Below are 17,358 nucleotides of genomic sequence, written 5' to 3'. Positions count from 1 at the left end.
TGTCCGGTTTTGTTTATGATGTCTCTTTATCTAGTTTTAGGACTTTCATTGAAATCTGATCACATTCTAGGTCAGATTTATGCAGAAACAGACCAAATTCTAAAGGCTTCACAAACTTCCAAACAGCACTGTATTTCTGAGTGAGGGGAGGACCATTCATATGAGTTTTAAATCCACTTCTGAACCTTTGAAGCAGGCAGTCAGGTTGGCAGACTGATGCATCCTGTCAGGATGTCTCTGTGGAGTCCAGCAGTAGAAGCAGGTCAGGATTTTGGTGTCTAGACCAAATCTTTTGAGACATCACATGGAGCCGATCTGTGGAACTGTTCCATTGATGGAAACGGGAGTGTGATTGGTTGAGGTGAATGATGTTGTTGCTAACAGGTTCCAGCTAGCCTATAGTTTTCAAACCAGTCTACTTTTGGTGAATATTTAATTAGATTCTATATTACTACACTGCCCTCCCCCACTCATAGGACAAATTACTTCATTCTATATCACAATAACCATTTTAAATATTCTACTTCTCCTCTGAAATGTTGAATCATTTATTAGATTTTCTTTGATCAGAATAGCTTAGACCAATTTATATTAGATTTGATTCAATTGGCTTTGATTGTTTTTGATCAGATTAGATTGTGGTGGACAATGCTCACTTGATTTTCATGCTTCTAACTTTCATAGACATCAGATCATATTACATTAGATTACATCAAAATAGATTAGACATCCATTCTTTGTATTGGTTGGACAAGGCACACTACGATTATTCTGCCTGCTTCACTTTTTTTCCCATAAAAATGTAATTATACCCACCACTATCCACCCACATCAGCCTAATAACTTTATTCTGTTTTACAATGACCACTTAAAATATCCTATTTAAAGGTGAAGTGTGTAGAATTTAGTGGCATCTAGTGTGGCTTCTGGTGACTTTGCAAAATGGAATATAATTCAGTTGCTTGCAATCTGTAACGTCACCACTAGATGGCACTAAATTTTACACACTGCTCCTTCAAGGAGAGTAAGATTTTCAGGCTTAAAACTACTTGAGTGATGGGGATATAATGTGATGAAGCAGAATTACTTGAGTGCAGATCTGATCTGTAATGGCAGCTTTTTTCCTCAGCCAGTGTGTTTTCTGGGTTGCTTTTTATTCCTATATTTAAAAATATTTGAAACAATCTACTGAATTATTTTTAAAGTGTTCAGGCCAACAGTAAATCAATAGTGAATGTACAGGATCTAAATGTAGATGGTCAAATGTTTATTTTTTATATGTTATCATCATGTCTCTGCAGTTGAATAATGATTACGCAATCCGTAACTTAATCCTACTCTTAAAGGAGTAGTTTTACATTTTGGAAAATACACAACAACAAAGTGTATCATTCTTCTCATCTAACTCTAAGCAAGAGAGCAAATAAATGTATTTCCTTTGTCAAAATACAGTAGTTAATATAATGCGCATCACACACAAATCATAACCCTGAAGTAAAAATTTGGAAAGTGCGGCAGACTTTTTGAACATGGAGCTCTGAGCAGGATCTTAAATTAATGTAAAGGCTACAAACAATCAAAGTACACAGATCATATAATGAAAAAATAATTTATTCAAAACATAATTTAGTCATTAATAAAATAGTAAATACACATAAACAAGAACTCACTGTGAGATCAGACATTGAGGTTCATTGATGATGTAAACAATGAAAAAAAAAGTAAATACAAACTGGTATCCAACATTCATACTGACATATCCATCCTTCACATAATCAGTGAGTTAAAAACAACTGTGATCTCATAATTCAAAGACAGAGGGGTGTATTCTGGATTAATATTGAAGTGGAAGACATCCGGGGTCCTACGTTGTCACCCGCTCCCGCCTCAGTGGTCGCTCTAAGCACTTGAGTGTGTCCGATGTTTCTGGCCGCATCCAGGGATCGCTGGTGACAGTTTCTACAGAGCTTCGATGGTTTCGATTGTAGGGAGAAAAGTGGGGAGGTGAGGAGTCATCATCAGACACATCCACTGGTCCTAGAGAACAGGAGGAGAGTCAAACACTAAAAGAGTTGCATAACCAAATTTAAATTCCTACCTCATACATTAAAACTCTTATGTAACATTTTAGTCAACAACTGGCAAAACTGAATCAAGTCGTACCAGCTGTGTTGCCACGACGAATGAGGGCCATCAGGCGACCTGTCCTGTCCCGGTTCCTCCCCTCCCCGCTGTGCTCTACGTTGTGCTGCAGTCTGTTACCTGTGTGGGTGGAATAGTCTCCTAATTGACCAATGAGCTGGCTGGAAGCAGCTCGTTCCTAGACCAACCAGAGACACTTTCTTAGAATATATAATTTCACTTACTACTTACTGTAGCTTTTTAGCTCACAAATACACTTATACAGGCTACATTGCTGTTGTTGTGAACCTGAAGTGAGTGTGTGGTGTGTAAAGCAGGGTACCTGTGGGCACTGTGACTGTTTTGCCATCCTCCTCCTCTCTCTGGCTGACAGCTGGGGGATCTTCTCATGCTCTGGGGTGCGCGGCACTGGAAAGGCATCGCCGAGAGGATCTTAACAAACACAACAGCAGACTTAGAGAGGATTCACTGTACTGCGTTGTTGTGTGTTGTCCCCACATCCTCCCTGCTTGGTGCAATGCCTTTATTTTTACATGATTCCAGTGATACTAGATACTTAAATATATCCTGGTGGTCTTACCAATGAAAGCGCTCTCTGACTCAAGCAGAGAACCTCTGGCAGATCCTCCCATCACACTCCTCTGCAACACAAACACAAGACTTTTCACAATTTCACTCATATAGTTACAGTTCGTTGATACAGTATATAAGAACATTTCTGTATAACTAAACCATAATTCCATTCGGACTCACCATATAATCATTTGGATGTGGTGGGGACAGGTCAGAATAATCTGCAACACAAGAACATTATGATTTTATGATCGAACCCAAGAAATAGCAAAAGCCATAGACTTCATTTACACCTGGTATTAAAGAGTGGGTCCAGTATTTTTAATATGTATATTATATATATTTTTTTTAATTCTGTAGCTCCCCAGTAGTGTTTCATATGTATTCAAATAAAAAAAAGTAAATTTAATTGAAGTACGTATATCTACACAGGGAGTGGGTCTTCTTCCACAGAGCCATGTTGTACTGCTATATTTCTACAGTAGCCCAGAACGGACAAACCAAACACTGGCTTTTAACCATTTTCCCAAGTTTTGCAGCCACTGACGGTTTTCCTGTATGCTTGTCAGTTGGTTGCAATCTGCAACCTCACCACTAGATGACACTAAATCCTACTCCTTTGTATATCCTCAGGTACATAGTCTTAAAAATATAAAATTTAATGAGCAACTTCACATTTTCAATCACAAAACAACAGTCAGATTAACTGAACTGTTTTGCTTGCTGTAATTATTCATCCTCTTTGTACTGGCCATTCAGAGATTCCTTCTTCACACATTTGTGAAGTGATGAAGGACAAAATCCACAGTTCTCATTCAGTGTAAAAAACACTTGGACATTGGACCTAAAAAAAGACATTCTCTCATTTTAATGACAATTCAAATAACCCCAACTGTTGACCTAACAATATAAGTGAACAGAAAGAAACTGTTCTTCCACAGTTAAATCTCTAATTGAATCCACCACAAGAGGATAAATATGAATCCAAAAGTGCAGTGAGTGCTGACCATCCTGTACTGTGGACCTCTGGCTGCTGAGTTGGTGATACGGATCCCTGTAGTCCCGCCTCCTCCTGCTGACCACACCCACATCCTCCAGCTTAGGAACCTCACTGGAGTCCAGCCTGGATTCACCGTCTGAAGCACAAATACACAAGAGAACCAGTCACCACCGGCAATGCTGGCTTCCAGTAGAATACAATTAGGATGATAAGTATTTTATTATCACCTGTATATTTGAGCTGAAGAGAGTCGTGGATTCGCAGCAGGTTTCTGGGCTGTGCGTTTCTGGAGTTGGGCCTTCGAACCGGAGCCTGGAGCCGCAGCCTTGCCAAATCAAACACATCCACCGGGGGACGATCCTGATGTCTGGACAAATGAAGAATACAAATAGAATCACTGTGATACACTAATCTAAGCCTGTTATGTGCAGGAAGTGGATCTACAACTATATCAGGTCTGACCTTTCACTCAGAGGAGAGTCTAATTCCTCCCAGTCGCCTTGCTGCAGTCTACCCTCCAGACGTCTTTGTTCACTGCGAAGCTGCCGACGCAACGCTGACAGCTCGTTGAACACGTCCCGCTGGTCTCCTGAAAACATTAACATAAAGTATCTAGAAACACACTCATACACTGTTTCTACCATCAACTCCTAGTGGTAAATGTCAACCACTACCACAGAAGCTTCACAACCGAGATTCTGCCAAAACTGGCTGGTTAGTTTAAACCTGTAGGTCCCATGTCTGAAAACATCTGTTTGTGTCCTCATGTACCTGCAGCTCGGAGCTGATTCATACAAGCAGGGACAGGAGGGGACTGGAGTCCAGACAAAGAACGCTCCTGAGGGACAGATAAATAAGAAAAGTGAAAATGTTTGAAAACAGAGGCAAAGATTATAAACCTCTTTTATACAGACATGGAGAAGTGTCAGATTCTTGTTTCTCAAGAACAAGCACCTACAAATGACTTTTCTTTTTTCATACATTGCAGGTATGTAAGGATGCAGATTTAGACTTACAGAAAGGGGTGCAGTAGAATGACGGCTCTCTATACTGGGAGGTCTCGGAGTGAATCGGTGTAGCCCGTGTTTCTTTTGGAGGGTGGGGATTGGAGGGGAGGGCTCCCTGTGGACCTAAAACACACACAGCCATCCATTCAAAACTATCATTTAATCATATGTAACCTGATTACTTGATTATTGTCGCCCTCTGCCTGTGTTTTGGTGTAAATCCAGGCTGTTAAGGAGGGAATATGAAGAGTGGCTACAGATGTGAACAACTTCAACGAGAGTGGAGGATAAATTAAACTACTCAATGTGCTTTAGTGCGTCACTGGAATGAAAACCTGTTTAATCGTTGCCCTTTCTGAGGGAGCAGAAGATCCAGGATCTGATGAATTCACACCTGCCAAATTCTCCTGAAGGGAAATGACTGCCACTGGCTGATCCTGCATCCTAAACAGAGGCTGAAAAGAGTTTCCACAACAGCACAGTTGAGCTGTTGTTAGCTGACTTTAACTACAGACTGTAGTGTTTGTAGTAATGAGTCAAAAGTCAATAAAGCATCTTTAGCTCCCTCTAGCAAATCAATATTTCCCTCATTTACGTTGCATTTCTTTATTTTTTTCCACCAGCAAAAGACTACAGGCTGATAATGCCAGTATAAAGCAAAACTTAACAGCTGCAACATGCCAGTATTCCAATGACACTGTGTCACCGGGATCATATTAGCATGATCAGCTATTTTGTTACCCACTATGTTTTTCTGATCATTGATACATATAAGTGGTTGGTTGGTTGGTGGTCAGCTGACCATCAGCTACAGTCTTTGCAGAGCTTGAAACTGAACTTAAAGACCCGAGGCAACTCAAGATGGGTCATCATACTTGGTGCTATAAAATATATTTTGGATAATATGAAATGTCTGTTTCTTATCAGGGAAGGAAGAGTAAGAGATGACGATGTTCCAATGTAATATTCAGACTATTTCATAAATGCAACATTGAGACCCTTAATTCACTTTTTGCAAAATCCTCCATTTAAGACAGTGCGATGGTGTTTGATTCCAAGTGGTGTTAGTGAACTAACCTCCTCCACCCGAGCCTGCCTCTCCCTCTCATACTGCATCCTCAGCACCGCACTCTCCTTCTCTTCCTCTTCCTTCTTCTTCCTCTCCGCTTCCCTCTTACGCTGTTCAGCCAGCTGAATCAGCTCCTCGTTCTTGGCTTTTTGCTGAGAGACGAAAAAGAAAGTTAGTTTATTGATTATTATGGTTTAGTCATTTTAATTAATTTATGTATTATTATTTTGTCATTTTAATATATGCAGTAGCTGAACTGGATATTGTGTGTTGAAGGGAGATGATGACAGATTTCAGGTCAGATTATTATCAATATGATAATCAACAGTACAAAAGCAGCAATACCCTGAAACATCACATTAAAAAAACCCTTTCCCTCAGTTTTAGCTTCTCACCTCCATTTCTTTCCGTTTCTTTCTCTCTTGTTCTTCCTCGTACTCCCTCTGAATGCGAGCCCTCTGCTCCTCCAGTCTCTTCTCCTCCCTTTCTTCCTCCAGTCTGGTCCGTTCCCTCTCTTCTGCCTTCTTACGCAGTTTCTCCTCAATCTGCAAACAAGTTCAAATTTAGCAGCTGCTTTCAGTATTCTGCAAGCAGCTAGCTAGATTTCTGGATAATAGAGTCTCCAAAGGAGGGCCAGATGATGGGCTAAACCCCTGTGTGATGCAGTACCTGCTGTTTGAGGTAACTTTTGTACTTGTCTTGCTCCTGGAGCTGCTGCAGGCTGGGCTGGTTAGCAAACACGTTGCTTCTGGCAAACTGAGGCGTCTGGACATGAGTGAAACCTGAATCAAGAAACACATAAAGAAACTCCACTGTGAGCTGGGGAGACTGGCAAACAGTACATCACTATTAAGAGTTCCATCAATAAGTCTTCCACACATTCTTCTCAGTGACTTTTACTAATACTGATGTTTGGGAAAAATCTCAACTTATATCAGTCTCTGTTTGGTTCTAAGAAATTAGACAGAAAATACATTAATACAAATGGTTACAGTAGCAGAAAGCCAGTCACTAGTGTTATTGATACTGATTTATAGTATTTTTATTCTACTTTATTTTATCATTATAATCATTCTATAATTTTGATCTTCTTATCGATTCTATTCGTCGGTTTCTCATGGCTTCTCTTCATCTCTTTTTTAACTTAGTTTTCAGTCTAGTTTTTCATCAACTTTATCTCTTTTTTTAGTTATTTGTTTTGTCTTTTTAATCTGTTCTAACTTAGTTTTTACTTTATACTTTTTTTATTGTATTCTCTCTGGTTTCATTTTCCCTTTTTTATTATACATTTTTATCATTCTTATTTTCTATTGCTCAATTGGTCTCAATTTTGTCTTTGTAATATGTTATTTTTTTTTGTTCCTTCATCGTTTTTGTTCCTTCTCTTTATATTGTCTTTGGTCTACACTTGTTCTGTCTTTAGCGGCTTGTCAATCAACTGTAAAGCACTTTTAACTACATTAACCTGTAATAAAACAGCTATTGAAATAGTTTGATGGATTGATGGATGGATTGATTGATTGATTGAACAATGCTACAGTACCAGAGACTCTTTCGTTGGGGTCAGGGTGCTCTGTCCGGCGGGCTGTCACCGCCGCTGTGGTTCTCCTCTGCCACTGCTCCGGGTTGCTGTAGGCCTCCTCGTTCAGCTTGTGCATCTGATTGAGATCAGCTGTAGACAAACAGCAGGTAAGAATGTATTGTGGAATGATCTTGTAGAGAAAATGTGGTAAACAATACATTTAGGAAACGGTTGGACTCACCGATTAGATTTCCTGTGCTGTCTCTGAGCGGGGCCCCTCCTCCGCCTCGACCCCACGGTTGGTGGTTCTTCATGTCGGCCTCCAGCTGAGCCTCGTAGCGCTCCTGCTCTTCAATCTCCAGACGCCTCCGTTCTTGTTGCTCCTGAATCTACAGTGCAGTATTTTATTACTTACTATAATAATTCTCAAAAGACTGAAAGTGAAATTTTTATTCATCAGTAGCTCATTTCGCTCACTAATTTTGCTTTATTTCAAAGTACAATTATCTCCAGCTAAGCCACAGATGCAAGAAGTAAGTCAAAGCTAAAGCACTACAATTTGCGTACAAGGAACAGGAATCGCTATCTAAAACTCTATGTGAGGATATGTAGTGATTTAATGATAAAACACTGATGTGTACCTACATCACAAACACGACATGCAACCAAAATACAACAGTGAGGAGCCACCTGGAAAAAAAATTGTGAGAGCCTGCAATGACCATGTATGTTCAAAAAATACCATTAAACAAAAAGCAAGCCAAGCTGAGAAGGAGGGGAGGATTTCTGTAGCTCTAGTTGAAGGGGAAGAGATGTGGGACTTGGATGGGATTGAGGGATATTAAGTCATATCTGAATGGGGAGAGATCTCACAAACACATCTACTGGCTAATCTAAAGGCAAATTATGAAGGATTGACGGATTGAACTGGCTCTATTTTTTCCATTCTAAACTACTTCTGTTTTACCTTGGTCAGACGTTGTCTGCTCTCTGTCCTGGAAGCTTCCTACAAACATCACACTCATCAGTCTCCACTTTACATCACACTCCCTGCCACTGATGTCTCCAACCTAGTACCTATGCTGAGATGATGAGGTCATACACAAAGTGTGTTTTACTCAACAATAAATAATTTGTAATCCAGGTTGTAGGAAGTCTTTAACTAGCAATGCTCAAAAAGCCTCCTCTTTAAATTCAAGTGGTGCATCTATGTGTTGTGGGTCCACATCAAGGCTCAAAGCTGCAATGATCAGTTAATCAACAAAAAATGAATTGGCAATTATTTTGATAATCAAATTATAATCTTAGAGTCAGTAGATCTACACATTAGAAATCCTTGTGTGTTAAAGGATAATTGTCATTCTAAAGGACAATGTTGGTACCTGTTGTTTCAGAGCCTCTCTGTAAATCTTCTCCCTGGTTGATCTGGATCTCTCTGGAGGGAAAAGTCCAGTACTTGAGTCCGCAGTAGCAGCCTCACTGCTAGGCCTGATGGGAGAACAGCATAATCACACTGCTTAGATCTGACCTCTATCTTTGATCTTTCACTTTTAAGGAAATGTTATTTTCTTATTATATAAATCATTAAAATTACCTTCAATTTCATTAGACACAAGTCATACCATTATTACTACTAGACAATTTAATGGCCATTAAACCTCTACTACTACATACTAAAGATAATTATGAAGGTAATTATGTACATTTGCTGCCACCTTGATGTCAGCTGTTAATCATTTACTGACTGAAAGTAGTAAAGGTGAAGAGGAGATATTTACTGTATTGGAGGCTCAGGGAAGCTGCTTCCACTGTGCTGGCTGTGAGGGCTGTGGTTGCCAAACTGGATTGGGACAGCTCCCCCCGGTGGTACATTCCAGTAGGACACAGGATGGCCGGCACCGGGAACAGACAAATGACCATCTAAAACACATTAAAATGATGAAAGATGATGCTGAATGTACAACCAATAAGTTCATCAAGAAAGCTGTAAACCAAGGGGAGGGGTACTTACAGTAGGCCATGTTAGGGTCAAGCAGGTTCCTGTTGCTGTAGTAGTGATGGGGCTCTCCATACGCACTCCTGTAGGCTTCACTGAGTGTTGATGGAGGATGTGGAGGGAGCAGAGGGATTCTGAACACACAGAGTAAAACAAATGATTACCTATGTTATATAACACCAGTTCTCATTTCAGGCAAAGATTTACTAGTGATTATTTTTCACAATAATAAAAATTACAACACATTAAATGACTTGCCAACCACTAAACATCAATCAAACCTGCATGTGATCACAGAAACAAAAAATGAATAGATTAAAAGCTGATACCTAGGAGTGTCCATGGCTCTGGGGAAGGAGGGGCCAGCAGGCTGGATGTTGGGAGACAGAGCTCCTCCCCCCAGGCCCAGGGCAGAATTGTACTCCAACACGGGGGACTGGAAGGCTACGTGGGGCTGATCAGGAGGAGGCATCTCTCTGTCTCGAACACCCGTCTTCTCATTATTAAAGAGACCTCTGGATGATGACTCACTCTCTCCTGTTGCTGAAGGTTCCAAAACCTGAGGATCTTTCCTCCTGCTCAGACCGAACTGTCTGATTCGGTCCGGCTGAAAGATAAACAAGCCTCTTTTACCTTTAAGTGATGTTAGCATTATGACAATGCTGTATATTAAAAATGACACTTGTATCTCCCCTTAATGCTAATTCCATTATTATATTTGCTGCATTAACTTTCTACAGATATATAATATGATGTCAGCACTGTGCCTCCTTTTAGTGATACATTTTATAGTGATATAACATTGTTATATCCTCCTGGTTCAGCAAGCAAGTAAACTGTGGATTAATTGCAAAATGTAATGTCTCATTGGAAACAAAGTAAACATACTGCTGTAGCTACAAGTCATGGACAGACAATGTGTTGATTTTGTTTGTTTGTGGACTCGTTCAACAAGCTGAGCTACTAGACAAGATGTGTGTTCAGGTTTGTAAATTGTTCAAGTTTTGATGATGTAGATGCAGGTCATTGTTTCATTCACCCCCATGTTTAAAGGAAGAAGACATCACGCCACATACTGCACTTTAATGTAACTATTTTAGTTATACATTTACACATTGGACATCTTGAATGTTGTTTTCATTTAAGACCATGAGCAACATGTTCTGTTAAATCTCATTTTATCAACTGCCTGACTAAAGACAATAAAGCATGTCTTAGATCTTTTAAAGACAAGATGTTTATGTTGAAATAAATATACCTATACCTTTTTTGTATTAGTTGGTCATTTTATGGACATGGAATTTTGACAGCCCTACCTGTTTCTCAGGATCATTTGCTCCTGTTGCAGCAACTCTCAGCTCCAAATCTTTCTCCCTGCAACAAAGACACAAACATGTGTTGAGTTGCACACAGTCAGCATGTTAAAACTCCTTCATAGGAGTACATAAAGCTTATGTATGTGTCACCTAAAATCCTAATATGCAAATATGCACAAATTCAGTATGCACAGAAAAGACAGAAACAGTAGTATTAATATTACACTATGGATAAATGAATAAGGTAAATATTGGAAATGTATGTGGTGTGTAAGGATCCCTGAAAATGTTGAGCAACTTCCAGGTGCCACCAAACATTGTCAGGCCCACACAACCTCTGTTTCACCCTGATGAATAAAACACTGACCCACCTTTTTTTGTTTCTGTGCTGTTCAGCTATCTGCTCCTGTAGCTCCTGTCTGTAGCTCTCTTTCCTCCTCTGTAAAGCCTCATCTGTATCAGCCGCTCCTGAAATAAAAAGGCATTAATGATAGTCTGCTACACTTCATACTCTTTACACATTTTTTGTGCAAGTCACCACATGTTCAAATTGATTGTGTATAGTCATTTAAAAGTAGATGTTAATCAAATGCTGAATCTTGAATTTTAAAACAAAATCCACTGTTATAAAAAAAAAAGATATATCATCTAACCAATTATAAGGCCAGTAGCAAACTCAGCGTCTTCATTTTTGGTCAGTGCTCTTGATCTCCTGCCTTCTCGGGCAAAACCTAAAGGAATATATCTCTTCTCCCTGGGAAAGCAAATAAAAACAGATTGTCCTTATTGTTCCATTTCTTCCAAACAAAAGGTCAGCTATTTTAGAACATACACATACAGAACATAAAGATAAGCAATACGGAAGGACTATTTATCCCAGCTACCTGTCATCAGTCTTATTGGATCGTCTCTTCTCATAACTGGCCTCCACCCCCATATGTCTGCGCCTCCTGCCCTCCATCAGCTCCATTTCCTCCTTGGTGTATTCCTCCTCCTCTACCTCCTCGTCCACTGGCTTCCCCGGCCTGTCGCGATGCCTGGAAAGTACTAACAACTGCTCCTCATCCTCCTCAGGGCAGAGAGTCTCATCCTCAGCAAGGCGCAGAGCCCTGTGCAATCCCCCGCTGTCCTCTGTCAGAGTGCCTGCATCCCTACGCGAGGGGAGTCGCTGTTTGAGGTCACCTGTTCGGCCTTCTAGGAGGTGCTGCTGGAGGAATGATTGTAATAGGCAATGTTTATTTAAGATAAACTCATGTCAAGCACCCCTTTATCAATAATACCCTTGATATTTGTATTACTACCACTTGGAGTAGTTTCTAACTATTTCAAGTTTTTATCGATTACTTTTAGCTATTTTAGCTGTTTATCCATTACTTTTAGCTAACTATCTCAGCTGTTTATTCATTACTTTTAGCTAACTATTTTAGCTGTTTATCCTTTACTTTTAGCTAACTATCTCAGCTGTTTATCCATTACTTTTAGCTAACTATCTCAGCTGTTTATTCATTACTTTTAGCTAACTATTTTAGCTGTTTATCCTTTACTTTTAGCTAACTATCTCAGCTGTTTATCCATTACTTTTAGCTAACTATCTCAGCTGTTTATTCATTACTTTTAGCTAACTATTTTAGCTGTTTATCCTTTACTTTTAGCTAACTATCTCAGCTGTTTATCCATTACTTTTAGCTAACTATCTCAGCTGTTTATTCATTACTTTTAGCTAACTATTTTAGCTGTTTATCCTTTACTTTTAGCTAACTATCTCAGCTGTTTATCCATTACTTTTAGCTAACTATCTCAGCTGTTTATCCATTACTTTTAGCTAACTATCTCAGCTGTTTATCCGTTACTTTTAGCTAACTATCTCAGCTGTTTATCCTTTACTTTTAGCTAACTATTTCAGCTGTTTATCCTTTACTTTTAGCTAACTATCTCAGCTGTTTATCCATTACTTTTAGCTAACTATCTCAGCTGTTTATTCATTACTTTTAGCTAACTATTTTAGCTGTTTATCCTTTACTTTTAGCTAACTATTTCAGCTGTTTATCCATTACTTTTAGCTAACTATCTCAGCTGTTTATCCATTACTTTTAGCTAACTATCTCAGCTGTTTATCCATTACTTTTAGCTAACTATCTCAGCTGTTTATCCATTACTTTTAGCTAACTATCTCAGCTGTTTATCCGTTACTTTTAGCTAACTATTTTAGCTGTTTATCCTTTACTTTTGGAAATTTCTACCGGATCTATTATTTTTAGTTAACTATTTTAACTGGTTTTCCATAACTTTTTAGCTATTTTAAATGTCTATCCATTACTTTTAGTTTACTTTTTTAAAACTGTTTATCTGTTACTTTTAGCTTACTATTTTAACAGTTTATCCGTTACTTTTAGCTAACGTTTAACTGTTTATCCATTACTTTTGGTCATTTCTACTATATTTACTACTTTTAGCTAAACTATTTCAACTGTTGATCCATTACTTTTAGCTAACTATTTTTTACTAGTTTTAGCTTAGTTGTCCCCCTGCTACAAAGGGAATGACCACTTGAATTTCGTTGTACTGTCATGCAAGGTTTTCAATTCAATTCAATTCAATTAGTTTTAGCTAACTACTTTAACATTTATCCATTAATCTGACATATATGTTTCAACTGCTCACCATTACTATTACTTACTTTACTTTTAGTTAACAGTTTCAACTTTTCACTGCTTGCTTGCTGACTAGTTTTCATGCACTTAGTTACGTGGTGTTCAGGTCTTATGATTGAGTGTGTGGATGCATTTTTTACAACTCAAAAGGTAATTTCTATTTTTTTTAATTAGTCCCATGTTCCTCTCGGCTACTCCTGCCAGGCCAAAGAAATAATTTTCAAATGAACTGATATCAATAAAGGGGGACATTTACCTTAACAGACCTCCTGTTATTAAGGTGAATTAATGGTCCGGGCTGTACAGGGTCCAAGTGATGTTTCTGTAACATAAAATACTCTTGTCATGATTCAAACGTTCTGAATTGTAGGCATCCTACAACACAAATAAAAAGCACTCTTAAATTAACAACTGGGCTAAGGTTGAGATTTAAACCTGTAATTGTCAGTGATTTTACTCACACTCATGCTACAACTTGTGATATTTAAGTTGAATACCTACAGAAGACAAGGTTGATGGTAAATTAACTGAACATTTATACTGCACACTCAGTTTTTAAGAGTCTATGCTGTGTTTCCATATTAATTATATCCTGCAGTATCTATTTTATTTGGCCTGGTTCAAGTAATTTATCTACTAGTGATTGACAGCCACTTAAAGTTGAATGCCTAGTAAACACAACTTGGTCATCTGATATTTCCAGACTGCACATGATGCAGCAGATACCTGAACATTACATGGATTAAGGGATACTGAGGGCTGCAATTAACACAAGAATTGTCTCACAGAATGCTAACAAAAGGCATTTCATGACCACATTTGAAGGAATCTCTGAAATGGGTCCAGCACCGTTAACAATAACATATATTGTCTAGAAATGCTGATTTGAGTGGATACAGCCTTAAAATTGGAACACAATTTTGTCTATATTTCAGTAATGTCTTGCAAACACCACACTGACAGCTCCCATAACAGTCAATTAGTACCATTTAAAACTAGAATAAAGTATTGACACACATAGAACCAAGCCTGAACTGACCTACAAGCTTTTCTGCTACAGCCAAACACATGAGTAAACAGGTACATCTGCGACAGTCACCTGAGCCATGTAGCGCCTGTAGTCCATACGGAGCTCATGCTGCAGCCGCTGTTTCTTCTTCTCGTACTCCAGACCAAGAGGCAAACCCACACTGCTGTTCTCCTCTGACAAAACACACCCATCAATTTTTAATACAGACACATGGTGGAGAGTTTCATGTCAAAACAAGACAACTATCAGTTTAAAGACACAACATCTACAGTGACAAACATCAGTCACGTGACAAGAGAAAACATGGGTTACTGATTTTGATAGACTCATTATTTTGCTTATTTCTTTATAAAATTAGTCATTATTAAAAACATATTAATTAATGGAGGGATATGTGATCATGTACTGTACCTTTCCCCAGGGCTATCAGCTTGGGAGGGATGTTCTCCTTAATAGTGGACCCATAGGATCTGTGGGGTTTTGCCTGTCAGTCAAAAATAGAACATTGAATGTGAATATATAACAGCAGTTACTTATCCAGCACCCTGATCTTCCTCTCAGTTCAGGGTTAAAAACCTAACAACCATCATTGTAACAAACCATTATTTCCATGTAAGGAGGGTCTTGCTCTAAGCGGGCTTTATCCTCAGCCACTCTGGCCTTCCGCTCCCTGATGAAGTTCTCCAGCTCATCATCCATCTCCACTGGGCAAATTTATACAACCCAACTGAAAATACACAGTGTGTGAGTGACAGCTTACTGTACGATACATTCATCATTACAACAAAGGAAGCACATTTTAGGCAGTGTAAAAGACATTTATAATAGGCCTAGTACAAAGCTTTATAAAGGGTTTCAGTTGTGTGTCGTGATGGAACAAATGTAAAAAGATTTTAATCACAACCAAAGACTATAGGAAATAATCTTGCTAATTATTTCCTTCTCTTACTTCTAATGAGTGCTGGCTAAATCAGCAGCTGTAAACACATTTTCTGTTTCTTCAGAGTCTCTGCTTCATTTGATATACTGTATGTTTATTTTAGTAGAGCTGCTCCAATGTGAATATAACATAAATGAACAGGAAATCACTGTTGCATTATCTGAGGACCTGATACGTTACTCTGTAAATATTTACAATATAATAAATAAACATTAATAGTGGGTTTGATTCACGTTGCTGTCACTTTAATTCTCCGTTGTCAGGCAACCACAATGGCGTCATAGTCCCTCCAGATAACGTTAACCCGCTTAACTAATAATAAGGCAATTATTATTAGTATCATAACTATTAATTCATTCAACACATTGTATGGACTACTGCTTGTTTAGTTTGTTCAATTTAGCCTTTAGCGTATATTAGCTAGCTTGTTAGCTTTAACTAAAAGAGAGGTAAAGCCAAAAAAAACACACAAAAACTAGGAAAGCTAACTTAACTAGCTCCTCTTAAAGCTACCGCTAGCTGTGTGAGGTAGCTGTCACTTTTACTGTCATTAGTATTCAATAAAACCTACCATTGAACGGTGTTTTTCAACCTGACGAGACCTGATATGGTAATGTTTGCTAGCTTAAAAATGTTGGCGGTGCCTTGGTTGTCTACTGGGAGCTCAACAAGCCAATCATGATACAACACTTGTTCCGGTTGTAAGTGTCAAAATAAAGCTCCATGCCCCCTCCATGAATCGGTGGTTCTCAATGTTGGGTCCTGAGAGGTCCTTGAGAGGTGGAACAAGCAAAAAGGGGAATCATTTATTTTAACTATAAATCCATCCATAGATAACACAATTATGTGACTATTTTTTGTCATGAGTTTCATTCACTTTCTGTGATAAAACATTGAAAAGCAAGAATTTGATGTGATGGGGGTCTTTAGTCTAATTTGAATCAGTTTAGTGTAGCATGTAAAATGATTAAACACTACATTTTGACACAAGATCCATTGAAAAGACCAGCTCTAATGGAGACCCTCCTCACTTTAGCTGATCATGTGTAGTGGTGCAGATTATCAAAGATGTTTGCAAGTAATAAACAATAACCACAGCAGACACACAGTGAGTCCATATGGGCTCTTGGGAGTTGATGGTCCAGCTTTGGCTATTAAAAATCTGTATACTGTATGTCATTAAATTTAATCAGCCACAGCTCTATAGTAGCTTGACAGAATATATGTTGATTCTTTTCTATCCTCCAGAACATCATTGAAACTTGAAACAGTTTTCACAGGATAAAAAGAAATCTGTTGTTCTCTACAGTCGAGTTTTCAAAGTGACACATTGCTCTTATTTTAAATAGGTAATGTTGCACTTCCTGTCTGTCACTTTCACTTTACTCTCTGCAGCTTGACACCGCCCGACTCAGCTGTAGCACCGGTTGTCACCTACACATAAGCATAGCTCACTCTCTCTCTACCCCCCCCCCCCCCCCCCCCCTTCAGACTCTCAACCTTTTGGGGAACACATGTTGCATTCATGTCCTAGAAAAAAAAACTGGTCAAGCTTACAACCATTTGCAATCACAGTATTCTGCTGAAAAAAATGACCTACCTCACCCACTTATAGAATGAATTCATGAATGCTCTCTTTTATCCATAAAATGTGATTTTCAGTTGAACAATATTTCAGAAAATAAGTTAATAGCTAATGGTAGTATTGTCTCCAACACTGCTGGCTTTACTCAATTTCATATTCAATAAACTTAATTCATTTAGGACAGTTTCTTTGTATCTGTGCACAACTCTTATGTGAAGCTTGGTTATATTCATTTCCTTTAATTTAATATTAAAAAAAAAAAACTCATTAAAAAAAACAATCAACTAACTTTAAATCACATTAAATTGAAGTATCTTTTCAAATATCTTCATATTAAACTGAGATGTAATCAACGCATTTAAACATATCTCAAGTAATATTTGACTGGATTTAATGTGGTTCACTGTTTTCTGCATCAGAACTCCAGATCAGCATATGTAATTCTAGATCTTGTTCAAGAAATCAGAAAAAAATGCATCAACTTCTTCTCTTTTTTTTGCAATTTATTGCTTATATAAACGCTTTCT

The 17,358-nt window shown here is 38.4% G+C and overlaps 1 protein-coding gene across 4 annotated transcripts; it reads right to left on the bottom strand.

The window, feature by feature from the left end:
* Positions 1–1,617: 1,617 nt before the first annotated feature.
* LOC128362468 (centrosome and spindle pole-associated protein 1-like) lies at positions 1,618–15,897 on the bottom strand. 4 transcript variants are annotated; one of them, XM_053323199.1, is made up of 28 exons: positions 15,818–15,897; positions 14,907–15,033; positions 14,718–14,790; positions 14,376–14,479; positions 13,533–13,598; positions 11,510–11,832; positions 11,279–11,379; positions 10,997–11,093; positions 10,626–10,683; positions 9,639–9,916; positions 9,325–9,443; positions 9,092–9,233; positions 8,696–8,801; positions 7,555–7,702; positions 7,335–7,463; positions 6,461–6,573; positions 6,187–6,336; positions 5,800–5,943; positions 4,732–4,845; positions 4,487–4,553; positions 4,178–4,304; positions 3,943–4,082; positions 3,723–3,851; positions 2,896–2,936; positions 2,723–2,783; positions 2,465–2,574; positions 2,164–2,320; positions 1,618–2,037 (listed from the first exon to the last, which is right to left on the bottom strand). In XM_053323199.1, the coding sequence occupies exons 2-28, from the start codon at positions 15,003–15,005 to the stop codon at positions 1,865–1,867; spliced, it is 3,369 nt and encodes a 1,122-aa protein (XP_053179174.1). In that variant the 5' UTR covers positions 15,006–15,033; positions 15,818–15,897; the 3' UTR covers positions 1,618–1,864. The 4 variants fall into 4 exon arrangements, with proteins under 4 accessions (XP_053179174.1, XP_053179175.1, XP_053179177.1 ...); XM_053323200.1 differs by having other exon boundaries at positions 11,510–11,829; XM_053323202.1 differs by lacking the exons at positions 1,618–2,037; positions 2,164–2,320 and having other exon boundaries at positions 2,485–2,574; positions 2,723–2,802.
* Between the last annotated feature and the right edge of the window lie 1,461 nt (positions 15,898–17,358).

The sequence above is a fragment of the Scomber japonicus genome, chromosome 8, assembly GCF_027409825.1.
Source record: "Scomber japonicus isolate fScoJap1 chromosome 8, fScoJap1.pri, whole genome shotgun sequence".
NCBI lineage: Eukaryota > Metazoa > Chordata > Actinopteri > Scombriformes > Scombridae > Scomber > Scomber japonicus.
The sequence above is the reverse complement of the archived record's forward strand: the minus strand, read 5'-3'. Positions and strand labels throughout refer to the sequence as shown.